Source organism: Echeneis naucrates, chromosome 7 (assembly GCF_900963305.1).
Source record: "Echeneis naucrates chromosome 7, fEcheNa1.1, whole genome shotgun sequence".
Lineage (NCBI taxonomy): Eukaryota > Metazoa > Chordata > Actinopteri > Carangiformes > Echeneidae > Echeneis > Echeneis naucrates.
This window is the reverse complement of record NC_042517.1, coordinates 4,876,730-4,892,927: the sequence shown is the minus strand read 5'-3', so window position 1 is coordinate 4,892,927 and position 16,198 is coordinate 4,876,730. Positions and strand designations below refer to the sequence as shown.

Here is a 16,198-nt window from a genome sequence, read left to right as displayed (position 1 = left end):
TGCAATTTTGGTATTGGGCCATGGCCATATTGTGATTTTGATTCTATTTTGATTAATTATGCGGCCTTACTGAGGATCAATGACACTTTTATCAACAGTCACCTGAACTCAACCCGTTTGAGCCTTTACAAGGTGACCTCCAGGAAAACACGACTCATCCGGTTTTAAGCAAACTTGTGAAGGCAATGCCTGTTATTACAACAAAAAGGCAAAATATCTAAAACATTTTACGGTAGTTTTCATCGCCAATGAAAGAAAATCATGCACCAAATCAAACGCAAAATTTGTACTGAGGCCACTCTTCAACTTTTGCTCCGAATAACAGCTGAGGTTGACATCTGTAGGCGCGTTTAAAAATGTGTCATCCCTTCCTAAACCTGGCAAGTGACCACTGTCATATGACTTTAAAGTCCCGTTTGCAGATGCGGACGTGATGCCAGCCCGAACCAAACGCAACAAGGGAGGGGAGGTCGCCGGATTGTACCAACTTGAAATACAAATTTGGGGCATGAAGATCCCTCTTAGGTCAGTTCTAAAATTAGTCACGACTCCTTCCGCCTCAGCAGCCAAAGAGTAAAGCGTAAAGTCATGCAAACCAGCGGATACTCTCTCACAAGGGCTGGAAGTGAAGCGCAGTTCTCCCCGGGTTAACGCCACACTGAGCTCCGGATCCGGTCCCTTTCTTTGGACAGGTTTTGCCCCCCCCCCCCTTCATTTTATTATTATTATTTTTTGTTTTGTTTTATTTTTGTTTTTTATTTGTTCTGTGGAGACGACATATGTACTCTCCACTGTGCACATCTTCCTTGAGTCCACACTTCTGCAAATATGTCTTTTTTAACCGTCCCAAGTCAGAGGGGGTTTTTTAAAACGATCAAAAACGACAACGACGACAGGGGTGACTGTCACGACGACGACGATGATGAAGAAGAAGAAGAAGATGATGATGATGATGATGATGACACCGACGTGTCCCACTTAGTCCCAAGGAGCTCCCCGGTGCTCAGGAAGCGAGGCTACTCCATCCAAGTAGAGACGGCCGAGTACCTGCGGCTCCAGCAGGCGCTGTCCCCCGGCAAGAGAGTGGCCTTCGCCGACACAACAGGTGGGGATCTGGTGGACGTGAAGGAGTTTGTTGCGTTTGACTCGGACGAGGAAGAGAGCAGCGAGAGGTGGGAGGAAGAGGAGGCGAAGTACCGAAAGCGGGAGCTGGAGCCGACCTATCGCGTGCAGCCGGAGTTTCACGCACCTGCCGGCGATGCGCTGCTGCAGGCGGTGCGCGCCGGCAAGGTGGAGGTGGAGCAGATATCTCCCCTGGAGGACGAGCCGCTGGCATTCAGTGGTTTAATACGGGTCCTGAACATCTCCTTCCAAAAAGCTGTGTACGTCAGGTCCACCATGGACAACTGGCTTTCCTACTATGACCATCCTGCAGAGTACGTCCGGGGATCCCACGACGGGGCCACCGACCGGTTCTCCTTCAAGCTGTCCTTTGCACCGCCTTACACCACACACGGCTCTCGCATTGAGTTTGTCGTTCGCTATGAGACAGCCAACGGCGATTTCTGGGCTAATAACTCCTCCATGAATTATGTGGTGACTCTGCTCCTGACCTACGAAGACAATTCAGCTGAGACAAACGTCAACCAGCAAGAATTAAGAGGTATCCTGAGACCTCCTAAAGCCTACAGGTAAAGCACCTGTCACGCTTATGCTGTCACAAGTCAGACACAGACCAAGGACGGAAGATGTTATGGCCGCTGTCTGAGCCTGCTTTGACCTTTGACCTCCACAGATCGCAGCTTAGTATTCATCACAGGTGGCTAAATCTCAGTTTGCTCAAAGGCCTTCCTTGCAAGCTTTCTGAAATTATGATTTCACCATCTAGGCTCCCCATCTTCAGTTGAATAAAAAAAGAAACAGATGTAAACAGAGTCACAAAAGGGCCTGACAACACCAGGTGCCTGTGCAGCAGCTGCAGAGCTTCACTTGCTTACTAATGCCCTGCGAGGTTTTGTTGCTGAAATGAGCTTTCAGCTTGATTCAGAAGTTCTACCCAGACTGCCAAGAACACAAAGTCTAAAGTAAAGCAGGATGTCAGTAAAGTTGCGCAGTGTTGCACAATGACGACACGAAGGGAGCATCTAATTGACCCACTTGTGTGTTCATAATGTTTGTTTGTGCCCCTTTACTGTGCGTTATCTTCACCATCTCCATTGAGAAATAGAAAGCGTTCTGCAGAGGGCACACACCCCGTACAGATGGCCAATCATCCAGTGGTGTGCGAGGACGATCAAAATAGTCGAAGGGCAGGTGTCGTTTTCAGGCCTTGACTTTCCCTGCACTAAAATTTACCTCTGACCTTTTCTGTCGGAGCCATCAGGGAGCAGAGGAACCAGGCAGATTGGCCTCCTTCCCCTGGTGTTGTCGTTGAAAGCTGGCAAACAAACAATTTCTCTCCCTTCTTTTCTCTCTCACTCTCAAGTAATCTCCTGATATATTGTTACAACAACTCGAAATTCTCTGGTGAATCTCAAAGTGGTACAGAAGACAGCAGCACAGCCATCCGCCCACCCTCTGCCCCAAGCTTATAAGTACCCATAAAAGGAGCACCCAGGGGTGTAAACTGATGTAGATGTCATGTAGGTCTTCATTGGCGAGGCAGTTTGGAAGTAGAATGTACCAAAGGGGCTGTTAGTGATGGATGAGTCACAGACTGAGGAGGAATTTGGAGAGCCGAAACTGTGCCGGCACCTCCACCGTGGCACCCATCACACGTTCATTAGGTGCTTCGATGTGAACTAATAATTGGACTTTTACACATTAACAAAGCAGCCAGTGGGATGAAAGGATGAAACACGTCTAGACACTAGAATATATTACTGTGTATGTTCATATAAACTATGCTTTGAAGTAATTCTATGGCTGCTTTAGTTTATAACTGATATATATATATATATATATATATATACATATATATATATCACACACTAATTTCCTGCAGCTCATAGTGAAATCTGAGATGAGCACAGGAACAATGCTGCTGTATGCTGTGTTTTGCCTCTGTCTAAATGTTTTTTACATCAACTTGCTGATGAGTCATTCTGGAGCTTTGCATCATGATGTGGTTGAATGTAGCCACTTTTCCAGATCAGGGTTGATTAGGTCAAACAGAACTGACTAAATGAACTGTCTTTTTATTTAATTTCATACTGCCCGCACAGTTGGATCAAACCTTGAAACCTTGAATTTTTCTACACTTGAGTCAAGTTGGACTGATGTCATAAAACTTGAAGTTCAAGAAGCAGAGGCAGCGGAAACAGCTTGCCACGTTCTTTCTACTCTATTTGTGTAGCTCCTGTCACATGCTCATCGTGCTTTCTGACCTTTATTTCATTTGGCATCCTTGGCAGGGTTCTTGGCGACATTATCTCCCCCTTCTGTCAGCTGAGGTGTCCTCTGGCAGAAGACATTTCTGCTACATTATTTGGAGATGATTTGAAATATCATCATGGCTCTATATGATAAATTTTCCAATCAGTTTAGAAATATTTAATGTCTTAAAAGTCCTCTCATGAGTGGGCCGAGACTATATGTTACCACAGCACCAAAATCAATATTTGATGTATCTATTGGCTTATATTACACTTTCCCTTTACTGTGACGCTCACCATCAGTCAACAATAGCTCACTTGGAGTAATTTCTCACCTTGCCACCTATTTGAACAAGCCCTCTAATGAGATGTGCCATCACTGAGGATTTTTGCTTGAAAATCAAAACAGAATCATGAAAAATATAGAACACAGCACAAAAAGATAAATACATTTGATAAAAATAGCCAATTCACACCATAAATAGCACAACTGCATCAGCAAATAAGGCCTCTAATTAACCCAATCAGGTGTTAAAGATGACATATGTCCAACCTCCCGCAAAATTGTATTTCAGTTCTTTATTTATGAGCTACCTCTTTTTAAACAGTCCATCGTGGGACACAACATGGAATCGTTTATTTTCAGACACGACCACCACATTTTGAGATTTATATAGTGCATCCATTACACAAAATGAGACCAAAATACAAAACTGTCAGCGTAAACAAAGACGTGGCATTAAAGCCACAGTCTTGTTGTTCTGCTGAAACTCACTTCATCAAAGCTTTTTTTTTTTTTTTTTTAGAAGTCCTGCTAAATACATCTCCCCGGGAATCAGTGTCATCATCAACGCCGTATAGAGATCAATACCCTGTTCATCGCGTACTGTTGAGCGCCTTGGACTGTGTTGTTTTTCTAAAAAGATATTTGGGTGTCTTTCAGAGTCTTTGATTGAACAGTTGTCTTGTTTAACCCAAACGTCTCTGTTCTCTTTCAGTATGAACGAAGATGGAGATCCAGACAAGGAGCAGGAGAAGGATGAAGGTACGATATGGATGCAGTCTGGTATCATATATTAAAAAAAGAACCACTGATATATCAGTTCATGTAATGACATCCTACACAGCAGCTATATATATATGAAGAAGAATGTAATTTATAATTTTATCATTTTTAATTATATGTGGGGGCCTTGTACAGGGTGAAAAAAGGAGATATTGTGCTCGTGTCAAAAAACGTTGAATCCTACCTTATATACCACTCAGTAGCAGTTTTCATTATTAAATGTGTAGCTTTCGAGAAAGCCTCACTGAAGTCTCAAGGCCAAATGCAGGTAATTGGTGAAAACATAATCCTGTTTATTTTCCCAGACAGCAGGAAACATGCTATAACCTTTTCAGAGGCTCAGTAGTAATACGCCTTTGGATATTTAACTGCTGTTGTCATGAAGCGTTGATAATTGATGTCGGACAAGGCCATTGCTGCTTCTCCTTTCAAAACGTTCAGGGTCTCACAGCACATTCATCATGTCTTACATCAGCAGGAGAGACAGGAACCTCCGAGTCGAGACTTGTCCAACCTATAGCTGTTTGCCCCGCCATCGTAGAACCGGAGATTGACATAGAGGTAAGCTTAGAAATAAAACATCTTTTGATGAAATACTTTCTTCTCCCACTTCTTCTTCTTCTTCGTGAACTTTCTATGACCTACAGAAAATACTCCTGTGCTACTGTAATGCTACACACATTTAGCTTATTATTAAGATTCCCTTGGTTTGCATGCAGGTATTGACACATTTTCCATTTAACAGGTGAGCAGTCTAAGTGCTTTATCCCTTTATCCCAAGTGTCTAATAAAATATAACAAACGTTCCTATTCAGACTCGAAGGCTTACCATCATTGGCTTGGTTGTTTATATTGTTCACAGCTCATTGAAGCTTCAGCCACAACTTAGGTAATGTCTCGCTTCTCACCGCTGCAGCACGAACACTGGATGTTGTTATTCTCCCGATCTCCTAATTCTTCTCATATTCACATCATAACGCATGCTGTCCACCTTCTTGCACCTAAACACACTCCCACCTAAATTGATGTCTTTTTTCAGTCTTTAATGTCTTTGAACACTAATTCACAACACGCCTCGTCATTATGTCCTGTATGTTTACTTTAGCTCTGATTATAGTACTGACTTCCATTATCAATGGGTTGTTGTCATTGTATTTGTATGTTTTGTTTTTTTTTTCCCGAAATGCTTCAAAAGAGATGAACCAAGGTTGCAGGCACAGTCTGAAGAGACTATGCTGCCATATTAAAGGAGCAGTCCAACATTTTGGGACTATTTACCTCTTTTTTGAGAATCGGATGATACTGCTCATTTTCACAATATTGCTAAATACAACATAGGCGTCTTTCTATTCCACTCTGTCTTTATTTCTTCTTAAACAGTATAAACAGAGCAGAGAAAGTTTAAATGTAGGATGACTAAGGAGCTTGAATTGGTATTTTGGCATCCAAAAGTTAACATAAAACTATTTAGATGGGAAGAAATTTCTATTTCAGAAGCAGGAGAAGGTTACTGTTGACCAGCATAACAATAAGTAAAACCGTCTCAGACAGCCCAGTAGTACGGCAAGATGAATAATAAAAATGACCATGTCCATATTTTAACAGAATAACATGACAATCCTGTCTCACTCCCTGTATTTGTTGGGCATGCACTTGTCTACCTCCTCAGTATGTTTGCCGCACAACAGTATCGCATGCATGCTGTTTTCCCTGAGTAGAGCATCATAATAAAAAGGACCGTGTGAACGTCAGCTCGCTCTCTATTCATACATGATCCAGTATATTCTCTGAATCAAATTGAGGGGTTAAACCTTTAAGCGTCGTTATTCCTGACAGATGAATTCTCCACATTTTGCCAGTGTCTACCCCTTTAATGGTTCACTTGCTCTGTATTTGGTTGAGTGTAGACGTTCGGTTTCCCCTGAGCTTCTTCTTAATCATTCTGGACTGCTTTCAAGATGTTCCTCTACATCGCGAGGTCAAAAAGAGATTTCATTTGAAATCATGTGACGGTCCCAACATACCCGTCTTTGTCCAGCTATCTTCTACATTAACATGTGTGCTGTATCTTAGACTCCCTCTTATTCATGTTTCACGTGTCGTGTTCTTGCATTTTGTCTGGATACTGTCTTTTGGTTTAATATTGCTATGATTTTATTCACATTTGACCCTGAATATTTGTCACAGCAGCCTCAAAGCTCTATTCAATGTTCCGAGGGCTTTTTTGTCAGAAGATATATTTGTTTAATATCTCTTGATATTTTTGTTTTGTGTGGACACTTTAAGGGAAGATTTTTTTTTTGTATTCATGACCAGGGAAGTTAAGGTAAAAAAAAAAAAAAAAAAAAAAAAGGACATGTCAGTCTGTCCCATCATAATTCTAATATTTTGTTTGCATTTCATCATAATTACAATGTCAGCATGGGATCCATTTCACAGAAAAGCATCAGTATGCATTCATATGCTTTTCTTCTGTCTGTGTGAAATGTTGAAGTAGAATACAAGCCTTTCCCTTTTGTCTTTACAGTTTCCTTCCTGTCACTCTTGTCTCCGACTATTATTTTAACAGATCGCGGATCCCCCATCTGGTCCCTCTGTCCCACCCAACCACGAGCTGCCATCTGCCGATGGCACACCGTCCCCTCACACTGTATCCCCAGGTGAACGATTCCCATGTACGTCTTCGGAAACCACGCTTCAAATTAATTCGTCCTTTGTACTCCGTGTCAGTGAATCAGTCCAGCCAAATAAGTCGCAGCCTTTACCCAGACTCCACTGTGAATTAGGAAACCAAACATCAGAGCAGCCTACAGAGCGCAGTCCCTCTGTGCTGCTGCCTTCACTACAACAAAAGTCAAAGCCGAGATCAGACAGTTCCCAGGCTGGCGGGGAGGAAATCCCTCCACCAGAGGCCTCTTGCATGTATCCACCCACAGAGACAAACGTGTGGCCAGCAGAAGAGCACACATCGACGGAAAGCCCAGCTAGCAGTCTGCGTCCTGAACCGGCTCCTGCCAGTCTTTCTGCTCCCAGTGTGACTCGAGACGTTGAGCAAGAGGTTGCACCTGGATTAAGTGAACTGGCAGCAGGACCATCAGAAGGTTTCAGCAGGTCTGCAGCACATTGTGAGAACAGCAGTGCACCTGTCCTCATGTCTCCCGCAGCAGAGACTCAGGGGGCAAAGGATGAAGCTCCACCGTCTCCTGACCTCCCGGAGAGCACCTCAGTGAACACAGGTGTGACAGTGGGGAGCCAAAACGACGCCCCTCACTCCACCTCAGCGTGGGAGGAGAAAAAAGAAGCTGCCCAAATTTCCCCTCACACATTGTTAGAAAATCTATCAAGCACATTGCCAGAGGCTTCTGAGCCCCCGTCTGAGCATGACGTAAGCAGGAATCTGATGCCATCAATCATCTTCCTGAGTGGCGTCGTTTCGCTCTCAATAGTGATGCAGGAACCCACTGCCCTCTTCGTCATGGGACTACTTCTTGTCTTGCACCGTTTGTGATAGTGCCACCAAAGTTCATTCACGAGTGAAGTGCCTGTTTATGATTCCAAAAGAAGCCATCAAGTTTAAACACCCACTGAGGTTGTGCATCACTGTGTGAGTTTAGTTTCATATACAGTTTCATTTAAGGAAAGATGGGTACCATTAATTTGTATTTCTGTGGAACGTCCATATTTTTGAGATAGTAAAAGTTATATTTTTGTGCAGTCTGTCAAATTGTAAAGTTGTATGTGTGTGCATGTGGAGGTATGTTTATGTGGTGATATATTCTGATGTAGTCATTCAGTAAAAAATTTTTATGCCATTGTGTAGCTAAGGATGTTGTCTAATCATGCAGCCCTGGATTTCACTTTTGTGAAATCCTATTTTTATTCTGTCCTTAACAAAGGGCAAAACACATTACCATATGGGACACTAAACACACTCTTAATAGAAATGTTGATTTTGTTTTAAAAACATGCTAAAGTAAAATGCTCACCTTAATGCTTAGAAAATAAAAAAATGGATGCCGCTTGAGGGATAAAACAAGTGAAAAATTTGTTCTGTCTGGCATGTGACAAGTGATATTTTCATAGAAAACACCAGCCCCCTCTCTAACTGCTGCATATTTGCTTTGAAAAAACTTTGACAACCTCCCAGACAGAGTGAAGCCTTGAATGACACGTTTGAAGTGATGAAAGTGTTTGCGGTGTGTTGCCATTAAAATACAGTCTTATTCTCTGTACTGTTGACTGTTTTTTGTTTATTTTTCTTTTTCATGTCATCCATTCTGCAAATGTGCAAAATTTTTGTGCACAGTAATGACACTGCAGCGCCGAGCAGAAGATTTTGGAGATACTGACACACCACGAAAACAATTCCGGAGCCTTTAGTGATGCCAAGTGTGTTTAGCTCCACTTGAAGTGGAAAAACACAGCAACATGAGCTGCAGAAAGAAGCCAAAGGTCACACATTGCACTGAAGTCATAATGTTATACTAGACTACATTGCGTATTTGCCTTTGTTGGCTGAGTTCAGTCTTTGGAAGCTGACATTATGAGGTGTCACACAATATTTGTCATCATTATATTTGACGTGCTAATACCTGCAAAATAGCATCTTCATTTTTTGAGCATGTGAGACTTGGAAAACATTTTCCTGCTCAATCCACCTATTATATTTTCTGTTGACCTTACTAACTTCGAATTCATAATTGTGTATTCTTTTGATTATATATTGAATATGTATTAAGCCTTAAAACAGAATTATTAATCAAGGCACACTTTTACTTCTTCTGCAGGGAAAAGGGTGGGAGTGATTAATTTGTGTGATGGTCACATAGCTTGAGTGTGGAAGGCATTAAAAATTTAAGCAGCCTTAAAACTGACCCAAGCAGGATAATCAGTGTGAATTCTACAACAGAGACTCACTTTGAAATAATTAATGCCCTTTTAAGCAATAATCTACAGCCATGCTTAGCAGTGATTTGGAGGGGGGGGGGGGGTTCTTTTGGTGTCATGACACATTAAAAATACAGCAGTTAAATGGGTTATTTTCCGTCACTTCTTACCCAGAGTGACATCACTCTGACGGGCAGCTGGTTTATTTCACTCAAACAGCGAGGAGTAGTATAATTTACTTACACAACATCTTTGACAAGGTACGTCTTGTTTTCTGAAATACCTCTTTGTGCCAACTGTGGTCCATTGATGTTTATCGCCACGTTTAGTCCTTTCCTTTAACCCGTGCATTTGCCCATGCGTTAGGGTTAGTTATCAAAATCCCCAGTTTATGGTAAATTAAGCCTTCCAAGAGCCACGTATCTGCAGGTCTGCAGTCTCAACTGTCCGGCAACAACTAAAGACAAAATGAAGGAGGGAGTGAGCCAGGCGTGAGTCAAACATAGAAGAGTGAAGGAATAAAGTAAAGCTTTGACCCTATGGCCCAAAGAAAAATACCAAAAAATTATTCATATATAGTGAAATATATGTGCATCTTGTGTAACTTGTTTTATACAGTGTTCATACAGGAAATAGGCTGGGGCTCTCATTGCCCTTCACAATAAGAGCTTCAGACCAGGCTACACTTTCATAAATACATATTCTGAAATGATACATCTACATCCACTCTGAGGTTGTGCCCGACAGAGCTAACATGCCGGTGTTAAGCAGATATAATGCTAGCCATGCCCACCATCCCAATCAGCTAGCATGCTAATAAATGTCACATGAAGTGTGTGTGAATATCAATAGCATTAATCAATGATCTATACCACTTATCTGTCAGGGTCAGGGAGCAGCTGGATCCGATCCCAGCTGACATTAAGTCCACCACTCTACGGCAGGGCTGGCACTTAAACAACCATTCGCACTCAAACTCGGGCCTGCAGGGAATTAATATCACCGATGAACCTAAACGTGCAGCTCTTTGGACTGTAGGCGGAACTAATGCAGGTAGTATAAAATAATATAATTGGCCTAAAATGTATGAAATTGAATAAATTAACAATGTGTTGACTGAAGTGGGTGATGGCTTTCAGTTTCTTTCATTTATTCATTTCTTTCTCCTTTAAATGAGGACCCAGAATCCCTTGCTGTGGCCCTGTCAGACCATCCTGTGTCATTTTGGGTCCAGTCGACCGGTCTGTCACGGGGTGGGGGGGGGTTGGGAGACCAATGAAAGACAGTTTGTTGACAGCTGGAGCTCCTCACTGTGTCCTCACCGGGGACAACAGACGAGTCATACATGATGCGACAGAGATGCTTAGAATAAAACTGTACTTTCAAGTTATGGCCCAATGTACTGTCACTCAAACCCATGTCTCTCTCTCCCTGTCTGTCTTTTTCTATGTCTCTCTCTCTCTCTCTCTCTAACTCTCTGTCTCCCTCTATGTCTCTCTCTCTCTCTCCCTCGCTGTCTCGCTCTGTCGCTCTCGCTCTCTCTCTCTCCCTCTATGTCTCGCTCTATGTCGCTCTCTCTCTCTCTCTCTCTCTGTCTCGCTCTATGTCTCTCTCTCTCTCTCTCTCTCTCTCTCCCTCTCTGTCTCGCTCTATGTCTCTCTCTCTCGCTCTCTCTCTCTCTCTCTCTCCCTCTATGTCTCGCTCTATGTCTCTCTCTCTCTCTGTCTCTCCCTCTCTGTCTCACTCTATGTCTCTCTCTCTCTCTCTCTCTCTCTCCCTCTCTGTCTCGCTCTATGTCTCTCTCTCTCTCTCTCTCTCTCTCCCTCTCTGCCTCACTCTATGTCTCTCTCTCTCTCTCTCTCTCTGTCTCGCTCTATGTCTCTCTCTCTCTCTCTCTCTCTCTCCCTCTCTGTCTCGCTCTATGTCTCTCTCTCTCTCTCTCTCTCTCTCCGAACAAAACCGACTGTTTCCGCGAATGTGCGAGCTGCCTCCCTGCAAGCAGCCATAATTGGGATTATTCAGGAAAATTTCATCCTAATCCAGCCGTGCTGTTATTATTTTTCGTTTGTTTGAAAAATGTTTTTAATTTTTATTTAATTTTTTTAGCACATTTTTTATTTAACGTCGCGATCTTCATTTAACGACAGCGTCCGAAATGTGGATTTCCTCGTGACATCGCTGGATTTGTCGTCCCCCCCCCCCTCCTCCCCCCCCCCCCTCCCAAACCCCCTCCCACCTAAAAAAAAATGTATTTGTTGTCCTTTGGAGGTTTTTATTGTGGACCATTAAGATGTAGTCCACCTTCGTTGGACGGCGACACAAAGACTGCATACTAACAGTTCAGGGTAAATTCGTCGCCCCCCCCCCCCTTTTTTTTTGTGACTGAAAGATGGAAAAAAGAGACGTATCGAGGCTGATGTCTGTGTGGACTAATTGTTCCGGTGCCACCGGCCAATATACGAACCAAGACGATTCATTTCATGTAGAGGATGCGCGATCTCCTTCTCCTCTCCAGCGTCTGTGGGTGGGTTATTATAAGCATTGAAAATCTGACATCATTTGGATATATGAACCAGACCAAGATATGCCTTTTTCTTTTTCCTTTTTTTTTTTTTTTGTATTCCTCTTCCTCTTCTTCTTCTTCTCCTTTTCTTCTCCTCATCGCGCCTGTTTCCAGCCTCGACGTGATGCAACATAAAATCTGTTTCCTCGGATGATATTCAGACACAGACCAAATGAACACATCCCTCTGTGTGAGGCAGGGAAAAGGGTGGCAGTGGATTTTTTTTTCCTCCATGCATATCTGCTAAATGTGGCTTTGACAGCAGAGTCCTCACCCTGGACGGTTCGATCAGCTGTTGATTATTAGATCTAGACCTCTATACCGTCTCATGTTTATTATATGTGGCTCATTTCGATTTTCCAACGCGGTGGATTTTATGCATAACAGGTGTTGTTTGAGCCTGAGAGCATGAGGCTTTATTGTGTGCTTTGCTCTCGATTTGACAAACACTGAGACAAAACGACTTGGATCTCTCTTTTTTTTTTTTTTTTGTTGTTGATGTTTTTATCGTGAGAGAAGAACAGATCACCCCCCCACCCCCACCCCCTCCTCCTCCTCCTCCTCCTCCCCAAGAAAAAAAAATGAGGGTATGAAAGGTAGGTTATCGTCTCTCTCCTCTCTCTCTCATACACACACATACATATACATACACAGGCACAAAAAAAAAAACCAACACACACACACACACACACACAGCAGAGGTGAATTTGACACCTGTTCATCTGTTTTTCACTCCAGTCTGTGTTTCAGGGCCTAGCTGACATGGCAGCCATCTAATCAGGTGAAATGATATTTGTCAAGGTGGCAGAGGGCTGTAAAAAAAAAAAAAAAAAAAAAAAAAAAAAGCCTACACTTGGGGCTAATCATATTGTGTTTCGTGGCCTACATAGACAGACAAGGCCCACCCAGACTAGCACAGCTATGTTTTATTACCTTCTGCCTGTAAATGAGTTTTCTAACAGAGGGTGCGTCTCTTCTGTGTGTTTTTGATTTGAATTGGATGGTCACATTTTTTTATTTTTTTTTTATCATGTCATCTTTTTGTTCCTTGCTTTAGCACTGAGGTCTGACAATGATGAGCACATAGATGCTATTTCCCCCCTCACTTCACTCATTGGTATTTGCTGAAAAAACAAAACAAAACAACAACAACAACAACAACAACAAAAAAATAAATCCAAAAACAAATGGCTGCCTGCTCTGCCGTTGTATTCTCATATTTGTTACAGTACGTGCCGAGATTGCACCCTCTGCTCTTTAAGTGACTGTCATGTGTGCACACACGCACAGAACAGCTGAGACAAAAGCATTAAATGCTCTTTGCTCATTTTACAAGATCTGTGTTTGTTGGACATGCCCACTGTTGGTTGTACTGTGTCTGCTCCATCCCCCTGTACACCCCCATGCATTCACTCAAACACCCACACTTGCACAAAGTATGTGAGCTGTTGTATCTTAGCAACGGGCAAGGTAATTACTGAGAGAGCCAAGGAGCTGGCATGCTGTAGAGCTGCTGATCTGATCCCAGCCTCAGAGAAACAGGAAGGCAGAGATTTCCACTGTGTTGCCCAACACAGCACTTCTATATCCATGCTGTTAAATGTAAGTTTTGGGAGGGTGGTGGGGGTGGGGTGGGGTTGCTTCAACCCCAACGTGCACGTCCGGTTTCCTGTTTTGCTGTTCTTCAAAACGTGTGTCTCTGTTCACAGGTGGTGTGGACAAAGAGGAAAGATGAGTCTGTCATGTAGAAAAGATCCTCACGGCCTCTCCTTGTAAAGACGAGAGAGCCGTGGGAGGTGACAGCTGTAGGAGGATCGGTAGTGTTTATAAAGGGGCCGAATCAGGCAGGCTCTCGTGGAAGGTGATAGAATGACTAACCAGAGCTTTGCCATCGATGGCCCTGGCAGTTTGCTGGCTGTGCTGGCCTCGCAGAGCGGACTGGCAAGAGGCAGCAGCAGCAGCAGCAGCAGCAGCAGCAGCAGTGACGGCAGCGGCAGCGGAGGAGGGGTCTCTGCCACAGATATGTCTGCCTACTTTAAGCTGGTCTTCTTGGGTCTGATCATCTGTGTCAGCCTTGTAGGCAACCTCTTGGTCTCCATGCTGGTCCTACGAGACAGGACACTTCACAAGGCTCCCTACTTCTTTCTCCTGGACTTGTGCCTGGCCGATGCAGTTCGCTCAGCTGCCTGCTTCCCCTTTGTGCTGGTTTCTGTCCACAACAGCTCGGCCTGGACTTACAGTGCCTTGAGCTGTAAAGTTGTGGCTTTTATGGCTGTGTTGTTTTGTTTTCACGCTGCCTTCATGCTGTTTTGTGTGGCTGTCACCCGCTACCTTGCCATCGCCCACCACCGATTCTACGCCAAGCGCATGACCATCTGGACCTGCGCTGCCATCATTTGCATGGTGTGGACTTTGGCCGTGGCCATGGCGTTCCCGCCCGTCTTCGACGTCGGGACGTACAAGTTCATTCGTGACGAGGATCAGTGCATTTTTGAACACCGCTACCTGAAGACCAACGACACCCTGGGCTTCATGCTCATGCTGGCTGTGGTGGTCCTGGCCACCCACGGTTTCTATGCCAAGCTGCTGTTGTTTGAGTACAGGCACCGCAAGATGAAACCCGTCCAACTGGTGCCAGCTATCAGCCAGAACTGGACCTTCCACGGTCCCGGGGCCACGGGTCAAGCTGCGGCTAACTGGATTGCAGGGTTCGGTCGTGGTCCCATGCCTCCCACTCTTTTGGGCATCAGGCAAAATTTACACAATCAACACCGGCGGCTGCTCGGGATGGAAGAGGTGAGGTCAGAAAGGAGGCTGGGCAGGATGTTCTACACCATCACCCTGCTCTTCCTGGTCCTCTGGGCTCCCTACATCGTGGCCTGCTTCTGGAGGGTGTTTGTCAAGTCCTGCACCATCCCTCAGAGGTACCTCTCCATCACGGTGTGGATGAGCTTCGCCCAGGCTGGAGTCAACCCCATCTTCTGTCTCCTGCTTAATGAGGACCTGAGGAAAGTGCTTAGAGCTCACCTGCCCACCTACTGGAGGACTAAACAACACCTGCCCCAGGATGAGGCCTACTGCATTATGTGATAATATATGAGCTTAACGAAGAGAATGTTTCAGGTTTTAAAGGAAAATGTGGAGGATAGAAACGATAAAATGCACCTTGGTTAAGTGTCCGTGTCTGTTTTGTTGTTTTGCACAACAAAAATCAAATTTTTTTTGCCAACAAATGCAGGCACAGTGCTACTTTATGAAGAATGTCTTTTGAATAAATGTGTTGCGCGCACAGGTTTGACGAGGACAAAAAGAAAAGCCCTGGTAACTCTTTAATGATTTGTATTCCTGATGATGTGCTGTAAAGTAGGAAAGATCACAACAATCACCACTCCAACCAAGTGTGACTGATGCCATTTTAAATTGATGTTGCCTTATTTCAGAGGGACACGCCCCAGAGTTTTTTGACCGAGAATCCATTTAAGTGTCACGCCCGACACAAAATGGACTCAAGGAGGGTTGAGGGGTTGAAATTTTTGGAAGAAAAATGCTGTAGACTGTGAATAGACCGTGTTGATCAGAGCGTCACCAACTCTGAACTCAAAGGGTCTGAATGGATCGACAGACCGCCCCGGACACCTTTTCATTGAATTAAAAGGAGACTGCAGAATATCGAGTGGACACAATAACCTTGGATACATTTAAATAGCTGTTGTGAACCCAAGAAGCCCCTAACATGCTTGATTTTTTGGACTTGATTTAGGGCGTGTCAGGTTTCTTTGTATCATAAAAAAAAAAAAATTGCCTGTTTTCCTTTATTTGTAAACTATACATGTTAAGCAGATGACACTATTTTGAAATATGACTTGATTTGATATTGTATAGACTGTACAGGAATGTATATTCCTGCTTGTGTGTTTTTATATAGCATTTGTGTGTATGTGTGTGTGAGAGGAAGAGGAGGAAAAAGAAAGGGAGGAGGGAGGGCGAAAGGAGAGAGAGAGCGAGAGAACTAATGCTAATAGAATAGGTTCCAGTGGTATTTGGTCAATATGAAAGCAGCCTCATCTTATGGTCTCAAAATCCTGCAAAAATTGAACAGTAATCATGGAAATTTATCCTTTAAATGGATTTCCATAATTTAAAATAAATGTAGTCTTTTTTTAATGGTAATGTACAAGCAAATGTGAAATACAGATGGATAATGGAAAAAGGGGATCGAATTATTAGAACACCACAATTGTACATTGCAAACAGGCCATAGGATTTAATGACTTGAATGATGATGTAATTTTTTTTTTATTTATTTTT

At 43.6% G+C, this 16,198-nt stretch overlaps 2 protein-coding genes across 5 annotated transcripts; both read left to right on the top strand.

Annotated features, from left to right (window-relative positions):
* The first annotated feature begins 313 nt into the window (after positions 1-313).
* Positions 314-8,670, top strand: ppp1r3f (protein phosphatase 1, regulatory subunit 3F). Of its 4 annotated transcripts, none has more exons than XM_029506533.1 (5): positions 314-1,691; positions 4,373-4,419; positions 4,916-5,001; positions 5,303-5,329; positions 7,010-7,136. In XM_029506533.1, the coding sequence occupies exons 1-4, from the start codon at positions 829-831 to the stop codon at positions 5,327-5,329; spliced, it is 1,023 nt and encodes a 340-aa protein (XP_029362393.1). In that variant the 5' UTR covers positions 314-828; the 3' UTR covers positions 7,010-7,136. The 4 variants fall into 4 exon arrangements, with proteins under 4 accessions (XP_029362393.1, XP_029362394.1, XP_029362390.1 ...); XM_029506534.1 differs by having other exon boundaries at positions 315-1,691; positions 4,919-5,001; XM_029506530.1 differs by lacking the exon at positions 5,303-5,329 and having other exon boundaries at positions 317-1,691; positions 7,010-8,670.
* A 5,012-nt stretch (positions 8,671-13,682) lies between these two features.
* On the top strand, positions 13,683-14,980 carry LOC115046604 (probable G-protein coupled receptor 173). Its single transcript, XM_029507087.1, has one exon. It carries the CDS (start codon positions 13,760-13,762, stop codon positions 14,978-14,980), a length of 1,221 nt encoding a protein of 406 aa, XP_029362947.1. The 5' UTR covers positions 13,683-13,759.
* Positions 14,981-16,198: the final 1,218 nt, after the last annotated feature.

Coding starts and splice junctions, on each gene's coding strand:
- ppp1r3f (XM_029506530.1), top strand. CDS start 829: ATGTCTTTTTTAACCGTCCCAAGTCAGAGGGGGTTTTTTAAAACGATC. Junction 1,692..4,372: donor AGACCTCCTAAAGCCTACAG/GTAAAGCACCTG, acceptor GTTCTCTTTCAG/TATGAACGAAGATGGAGATC. Junction 5,002..7,009: donor AACCGGAGATTGACATAGAG/GTAAGCTTAGAA, acceptor TTATTTTAACAG/ATCGCGGATCCCCCATCTGG.
- LOC115046604 (XM_029507087.1), top strand. CDS start 13,760: ATGACTAACCAGAGCTTTGCCATCGATGGCCCTGGCAGTTTGCTGGCT.